Source organism: Pipra filicauda, unplaced genomic scaffold (genome assembly GCF_003945595.2).
Source record: "Pipra filicauda isolate LSUMZ 115617 unplaced genomic scaffold, ASM394559v2 scaffold209_size2725305_pilon, whole genome shotgun sequence".
NCBI lineage: Eukaryota > Metazoa > Chordata > Aves > Passeriformes > Pipridae > Pipra > Pipra filicauda.
This window is the reverse complement of record NW_024104320.1, coordinates 2,219,033-2,227,039: the sequence shown is the minus strand read 5'-3', so window position 1 is coordinate 2,227,039 and position 8,007 is coordinate 2,219,033. Positions and strand designations below refer to the sequence as shown.

Genomic DNA, 8,007 nt, shown 5'->3' with positions numbered 1-8,007 from the left:
GTTTCCGCTTCACATTAATCATCTGAGATATCCTGAGCATCATTTTTTATTTAAAGCCTTGTTGGAGTATATGCTGCCTCTGTGAAGAATCCCTTTTCCACAACACAACATCTCTTGCTCGCTGACTGACTAATTTTACTTCCTTACAGTGTTTCCTAGAACATCAAATGAGAGCTTGAGGTACTCAAAAACCTGGTGTTGCAATGAAAAATAACTTATTAAAGTTTATAATTACTGAAAAATTAATCAGAGACTTAGCATGGTGCTTGCATAAAGACAATAAGCCAAGCTTTTGTCACAATGAAATATGGAATAACTCCATTGAAATAAATCTTAATTATGCTAGAGTCACTACTCAGTGTGACTTAATTAAGAGTAGAGTAGTGAAAGCCTTTGGGGAAAAAAGAACACTGATTACACAACTACTTAACTGTATATTTCTTCCTTCCCCCCGGTTCTTTTCTTCCCCATTGGAGAAAATTTCAGAACTAGACTTTTTCAAGGAACTTCAATAGATATTAGCATTCTGAAGAGAAATTGTTTGAACTAAAAGGTAGAGAACAATAATCCTGAATTTTAACTCTTTAAATTATGCATGTAAGGTGCCATGAATCCATACCTATCTTGGCCATAAAAAGTATGATGCTTTGTTAGGCAATAAATTTACAAAATGTAGAATCATAGAATGGATTGGGTGTGAAGGGACTTTAAAGATCATCTTGTTCCAACACCCCTGCCACAGTCAGGGCCACCTTCCACTAGGCCAGGTTCCTCAGGGCCCCATCCAACCTGGTCTTGAACACTTCCAGGGATGGGGCGGCCACAGTTTCCCTGAGCAACCTGTGCCAGGGCCTCACCACCCTCACAGCAAAGAATTTCTTCCAAAAATCTAATCCAAACCTATATCAAGTACCGCACTATAGAGCTGAAGACTTAACTCTAATAAAAAAGACAGTGAATAGATCAAAGTCAAAGTAACCCACAGAGGAAAGTGTCAAGAAATATACCTTCATTGCAGCCTCCTGAACGCAGCATGCAACAATGGCTATAGAGTATAGACAGATATATTGTTCAACGAGCACATCAACAATGTAAGAGGTTCATTTGTCATGATTTCACTTCTTACTGGATAGAAAGCATGCAAAGTCAGATATATCATGGCAATAAATCTGCTGACTTCGACAGAGTTATCTCAACAATGAATTCAAACCAGTATACTTCAAGGGAATGAAACCAAACAAAGCAGGAGATGCACAGAGGGTTCTTGGTAGACTATCTAGACCATATATAAAATCAGACATTAAAGGAATATGTGTAATATTGCAGGGGAGTTATGATAACTGGGAAAAAATATGCAGCATTTATCAGTGTCAAATTCCTTTGCATGAGCTATGCCCTTTCTTCAAAGGTGTAGGTCCAGTTGAGCTGGAAAAGTTCTATAGAAAAAGGTATAATTTTTTTTAAACGGACTGAAAGGAAAATAAGCAAAAAAAGGGAGAAGGAATTAAATAACGTGGACTATCTATCCCAAAATTATTCCAGTGTGAACTGGGTTATAGAAGAAAATAATCTATTTTTAGGTTGAAGTGAAAGCTTTCCTTGTTCCACAGAGACCAATGTATCTGCAGAAGTAACAGCTGCACTGGTCTTTTTTTGATGGATGTGGAAAATGGTTGGCAAAAAATAACAAATGATAACCATGGAAGATCTGGTTTGTTTTCTGCTCCACTCCTGCACTGGTATGGAAATAAAAGGCTTCTAGTCCCAGTGTGTGACCTATATATCAGTTGTCTGTTATACAAGTGCTCCTGCATGTGTGTGATGTTGAGGGGAGCTGATTTGACACTTCATCAAACTCTAGTTCATTCATGTAAGCACACCTTCAATATTGACATCTAATTTCTTGGCTCACCATTCTCTGCTAGGAGAATTCCAGGGACAATTTTTAAACAATCTGTTCTGCATAAAAGCCTCATAAGCAAACATAAAATTTAAGCTGAGTTACTCCTGGGATTTATCCCTAAAATAGAAGCTTGGGAGGCAAGTTTCAATGGTTTTTATCTTTGCTCTTTCACTTGATATTTGGTCATTTTAAGTGGGGATAATCTCACCATCTCTGGATGAGTCTGCATAGCCCATGTCTGTGTTTGAACTAATTGTGCTGAGCTTCCTTGATCACCAATGGACAGAAATCTGCATTTGAAAAAGTGTGATTTTTTTACTCCCAATGCACAACCTAAAAAAGGGATCAGAAGGGTCTGTCCCTCTCTCATGGCCATAAAGGAAGTTCAGATATAAATATCTACATTGTCAGTGTCTGGAGTTAGATGAGATGAATCCTGGCTGTGATGGCTTTGGAAAGTGCCATTTTCCTCAATACAGTGCATGACAGACATCCCCGGAATGCATCTGGGCAGTACAAAAGAAGACCAGGAATTTCCCAGGTAACGGCTCCAGAAGTGATAACCAAGAGACACAGTGCTACAACAATCCAGGTTTTGCATGGACAGTGGAGGAAATGGGAAGCTTGACATTCATAATGGGCTGTTCTAAAAAGGATGGATATCGCACAATGTCTTCAAGGTGGAAATCAGGGTCAGTAAATACTTCCCAATCAGAGACACATCGGAGTCATAACCCAACATTAAAACATCCCCTGCTCCTAAATCTTACTAAACTACTTAGATCTCAGTTTTGCAGCTGGCCCTTGAATATTTTGGGTCAAACCGGTAACCTTGATCTGTCTACCCCTGAAGTTTAGGTCTGGATTCAAACTTTGGAAACTTTGCCTTTCTAGAAAGTTTATCTTTTTTAATACCTGTTGCACTCAAAAGTTTCCTCAAACAATCAAGAGCTTTGACCACTCCTAAAACACAGAGGTCATTTTTGGCAAATGATAATGGCAAAGTACAGAAAGTATAGAGAGGAGGTGAAATTGCATTCCTTGGAAACAGAAGCAGCTCATGAACATTAGAACTGGCATTCAAATGGCTTTTCTTTGTGCTGCAGGTGAATTTTTTCTGGCTCTCCCTAATCACAAAACAGTAGGAAGAGGTGAAACATATCACATAGCAAAGAATTAATGTCTTGCAGAGAGCTTTTTAGTAAAACATATGTCCACACCCTCATCAGCAAACTCTGCAGGCTTGAGACTGAGTTGTCAGCCACATATAGACATGTATATACATTTTGGAAGGCCAACAGCTTCCAGATAATCTTTTAAAGGTACCCACAAGTAATACAAAGTAGACATAAACACTCCATATAGTGATATCTTTACATAGTGTCCTCATGGATACTATAGATTCAGGAAGACATTACTCATGGAGGTGATGCTATACCATATTCCAGAGAGTAAAAAGCAAGCCCTTTTAAAATACTGAAAGGAGAGATCGACATGGCAAGGTCCAGTGCAGCACTGGGCCGAGAGCAAACTGAAATGGCTGGATCCATTTTCATCCCTTCCCTTGGGCTACTAAGCTGAATAGTTTACAAAGCAGAGAAAGTCATTCATAGTCCTTTACAGTACAATTTCTAGTGTCACAGAGTAACTGCGGATTTACTGCACTCTCCTGCGAAATTTCAACAGCCATAACAAAGGCTTATGTTGCAGATGGTGAACACTCAAATATTTAGGAATAATAATAAAAAAGACATTTCACCAGAAAGGGGACCAATCTGTCTTTTTAGAACTAGGTGTTGATCCAGCCCCATGCAAACCTTTACAAGGTTTTTTTTTGTGTGTGTGTGTGTGGCAATTATTTGACTGACATTTTGCTTAAAGAAGGGGAAAATCCCACTTCCTGCAGCATATTGCAGGGACCAGCAAACACATTCCTTTATCCATTGGACCAAATATATAGTGATAATACTGTGCAGGTGCTCCAGAGCTGAGTCAGCTGTTACCTGATCATGTTATGCCTGTGATATGCAATCCATCATTACATTTAAAGCTCCTGCTTGATTAATACTCAGTATTTCATGTCAACACTGGTAAATTAGAATTCAAAAGTGTTACACTGCAGGAACTGCAAACACTTCTGCAGGGGTGATAGTCTGTGTTAATTTTGTGAGATCTGTTAGTTCAAGGGGAAATTCACAATTCAGAAGTACTAAAATGTGTGTATGGTATTAACTACCAGCTGTGACCTCGGGATAACAATGATATGTTTTATATAAAGGAACTGAATGTTAAATTTCCAAATGGCTATGGTTGTTTCTTCTCCTGTACAAACAGTACCTCTATCCCTCAGCTTTGCCAACCCTATTTGCAATAATGCTCTAACTGTGGTGTTACAGATATATATGGTATACTGGAATTGGGAAGTACTTTGGCTTAGATTGTTTTAAACATTTACTTCCCAAGTGCATAGGTTTCATCTTAATGAACTTGCTCAAGAAAATTAGAAAAAGAGTGCCATGGCATTTTTAATCTCTCTTGGTCTTGTAACCTTTTCTCATTTTAAATGTTGTTTCTTCTTCTCTTCCATGGACAATTTTATCAAAAAAATCTGCCTTTTCCCTACTTTTTACTTAATGGTAACTAATTTTTTTCACCCTTGTTTCAGGCCTACATAAGACAAATTAAGCAATTTGCATTAGAGCTACAGTTTAAGATTCAGGAACACTTAATGACCAACAGCCTCTTCCCTGGTGGAGAATGAGGATTCAAAGAAAACATTTGAGATTATTTTACTTTCATTATTTTTGTTAAAAAAAGTCTGCACCTTGAGGCGTCATGAATACCCCTTCTTGATCTTCCTTTGCCTTGTCAGACCTGGCCAGCACAAGCAGCTGAGATCTTTGCTCTATTTTCCCTGCATCTCTGTGCAACGCTTTTTTAAAAAGAGAATATACTATTATTTTTTCTAAACCTTTCAGACTGCTGTAACATGATCAGGATTCTCCTGAATCTCTATGCATTCGATCTCTTCTCGTTCCTTCCTTTTTGCCCGTTTCTTTTTCTTGTGGTGCTTTTTTGAAGGTGGGAAAAAGGTTAGAAAGACAGGCAAAATAACAAAACAGTGCAGAAGTGTGCAACTGCCAGCAAGCAGCAAGCATTTGAACAGTGTGAAGGTCAAGTTTGAAGGCACAAAGAGAAGGGGGACCAACCCAATAAGAAAAGAAGAAACGTTCTGCAAAATGGCTGTCCCATGCTCTTGGAGGGAGTTCTTTATACACTGAGTTCGGGTGTGCTCAGTAGCGAGTACAAATGTATAAAGCAGGGGTGCACAGTGATCTATGGCAAAATTCAAAGTGTAAATAAGGCACAGTATAGAAATGCAATCCATATCTACATTCCATAAGGTCATCAAGCCAAGGACACCCAGCTCTATTGAGGTGACACTGAGAATTAACCAGAAATTTCCCAGAGGATGGATAACCAGGAAAAAGGTCAGTATTAACACCAGGAGGATGCCAAAACCAGAAATCAGGACAGGCATAGTTACTGATAAACCGTAGTGGTCCATAAAAACAAAAGTAGGATTGAACACAATGAACTTGATGCTCTGTATAAGAGAGAGTGGCCTCAGCTTCTCCAGCAATTCCACTGCTTCCCTCTGTGTGTTTTCACTAGTCCTGGCCACAAGGTACAAACGAGAAGCAATTATGTTGTTCTCATCTCCAGCTTTGGAGAAAATTATGTCATTTTTGAAGTGCTGGAATTCTGGCTTTTTTAAAAAGGAGCTCTGGAGGATGCTGATAAAGTCACTTTTGTTGGTTGCACTGATGTTATCCCCCCGAAGGTACTGGTAATACTGTTCAATCCAGGACACTGTGTTGAACCCCTGGCTTAGTGTTTTTAGGTCTTCTTGCACAGTACCATTCCAGTACTCCAGAGGTTCATAAATGTAGAAGCCTATCACTGGGCTGTAGTTGCTGAAATACTTTTGCTGTATGAGGGCATAGGAGACACTTGGAGACTCACTGGCAAGAAGGTTGATGATGTTGGCTCCATCACTGATCTGTAAGCACCCCATAAAGGAGAAAGAGGCATAGATGAGATACAGTATCACCACAAATGGCTTGACATAGATGTTGGTAATCCACTCGTTGTAGTGCTCTCGGAGGAAATGCTGGATAAAGTGGTGCTGGTAGGGGTTGGTCTCGTGGTGGGAAGTGTGCTGATGGCCATCGTTCATCATGGTCTGGAACCACACAGGTTTCCGGTCCAGGTACTCTGCTGAAGGGATTTTACAGCAGAAGATGCTGTGGTAACGGTTCTGCTCCAGCTGGCCAGCAAAGACCAGGCAGGAGCCAAAGAAGGAGAAGATATAGAAGTAGTTCAACAGGATGGAGACGCACATGTTCTGGCAAAAGACTTTTACAGCTTCAATGTTGGTGAAAGGGCTTGCACCCATGCCAAAGGCTATGAAATACAAGGAGCTTGTCATTGTGTAGGAGACCATGACATCTGAGTAGGCATCTGCTACCCGGTCCTTGAATGGCAGATTCTCTCTGGTTCGACGCCATCCTGAAAGAAGTTCAAACACTCCTTTGGTTCCATGACCTGAAATGAGAAAACAAAGTGTATACATGTGCATATATGTAAGGGGGGAGGTCCAGTCATCCTGCAGGTTTTTCTTCCCCCAGTAGTAAAAAAAATTGTCAGCTAAGTTTTGTTCTTTTTTTTTGTCTCCAGTTAAACAAATGGAAAATTGTGAATTTTCTGTCTAAAGCTGGATACCAGAATTCATATGCAGGTGCTTCGATTAACATGCCTGATATTCTGAGATTCTCCATGCTCAGAAAAGAAAGTATGAAAAAAAGTTTAAAAAACATTCCTTGATTTTAATGGACATTGAATTAGTTCCCAAAGGGACTGTAAATATAGGAGAACATGAAACACTTAAAAATACAAGTAACAACATTTTCTTCCAAAGAGTATAAATTAAAGGCATTGTTTGAGAAATGAGTGGGAACACCTTGGTTCTTCATGCTGGATGGAGGAGAAATTATACTGTAAGTACAAATAACCAGAATAATTTGGATCATGATTCTCTCTCTACTGAGTGAGACTGGAACTCCTCAGTGATGGTACACAAGTTTTCACACTACATGAAAGTTGACATGCTGGCGGTAATGGCTAAGTCATTGGTCCACATTAGTTGTCTGGAAAACATAGGGGTTTATTTTCTATGATTATAACTCCTCTGTCTCTTTCTCTCTCAGCTATCCAGAGCCCCTCCTGATGACAAGGAATTCCCTTAGCTCACATGAGAGGACAGTCAGAAAAGTCAGACCTGCTCAGTGCTCCATGACACATTCTTACTTCATATTCCATCCTGAGAAATATTTTTGGGTATGATTTTTTTATAAATTAATGCTTAATACAGATTTACTTTCATTTTACTTATCACAGTCACAGTCTATGAAGTCTACAACTATTAAATTTTGTGATAGAATGGTAACAAAGATCAGAATCTGATCTTACTAGTTTAACTAGTTTAGGTTTAACCAGTAAAGTTATTCATTATGTATACACATTCCTACAATGCATATGTTGACAAAAATATATACACACATACACATTATTTTTTTTTCCCCCATTAGAGAATTTCAATTTAGGGGAAAATAAAAAAACTAACATTCAAAAAAAGGAGCCAAAATGGCTTGGCTTTCAAACAAAAATGTTGGTCAACAAATAAAAACATCAATTTGGGCTTTGATGAGAAAGTGGAAAGTTCTCTGCACTTTGGATCAAGCCCTGACAAAGTTCTGGCCAATGTAAGGAAACACGCTACTGAGCAGGAGAAGTAGAAGCAAATTGCCTCTGTTTGTGGGCCTTAACTTTCTATAGTAGAAGAATTGCATGAATCAAAGCATGCACAAAGGCAATTTTCTTGTATCAAAAGCAGAAATATGACAACAGTATACTTGCAAATAATCAAGTATGTACAACTAAAGGACCGTTGAGTTTGTCTTTAGATTTAAATTGTTTGGGATTCATACAGCTGCTTATGTTGCCCAAAGCAGACTCCTGACAGCCATTCTAGACACAGAAAA

General features: G+C 39.0%; 1 protein-coding gene across 2 annotated transcripts in view; it reads right to left on the bottom strand.

Annotated features, from left to right (window-relative positions):
- Positions 1 to 825: 825 nt before the first annotated feature.
- PTCHD4 (patched domain containing 4) overlaps positions 826 to 8,007 on the bottom strand; it is an 84,031-nt gene continuing 76,849 nt past the window's right edge. For both annotated transcript variants that reach the window (XM_027749294.2, XM_027749293.2), the window contains exon 3: positions 826 to 6,511. In XM_027749294.2, coding sequence (XP_027605095.1) covers positions 4,878 to 6,511 — 1,634 coding nt within the window. In that variant the 3' untranslated portion in view covers positions 826 to 4,877. The remainder of the gene's footprint in view (positions 6,512 to 8,007) is intronic.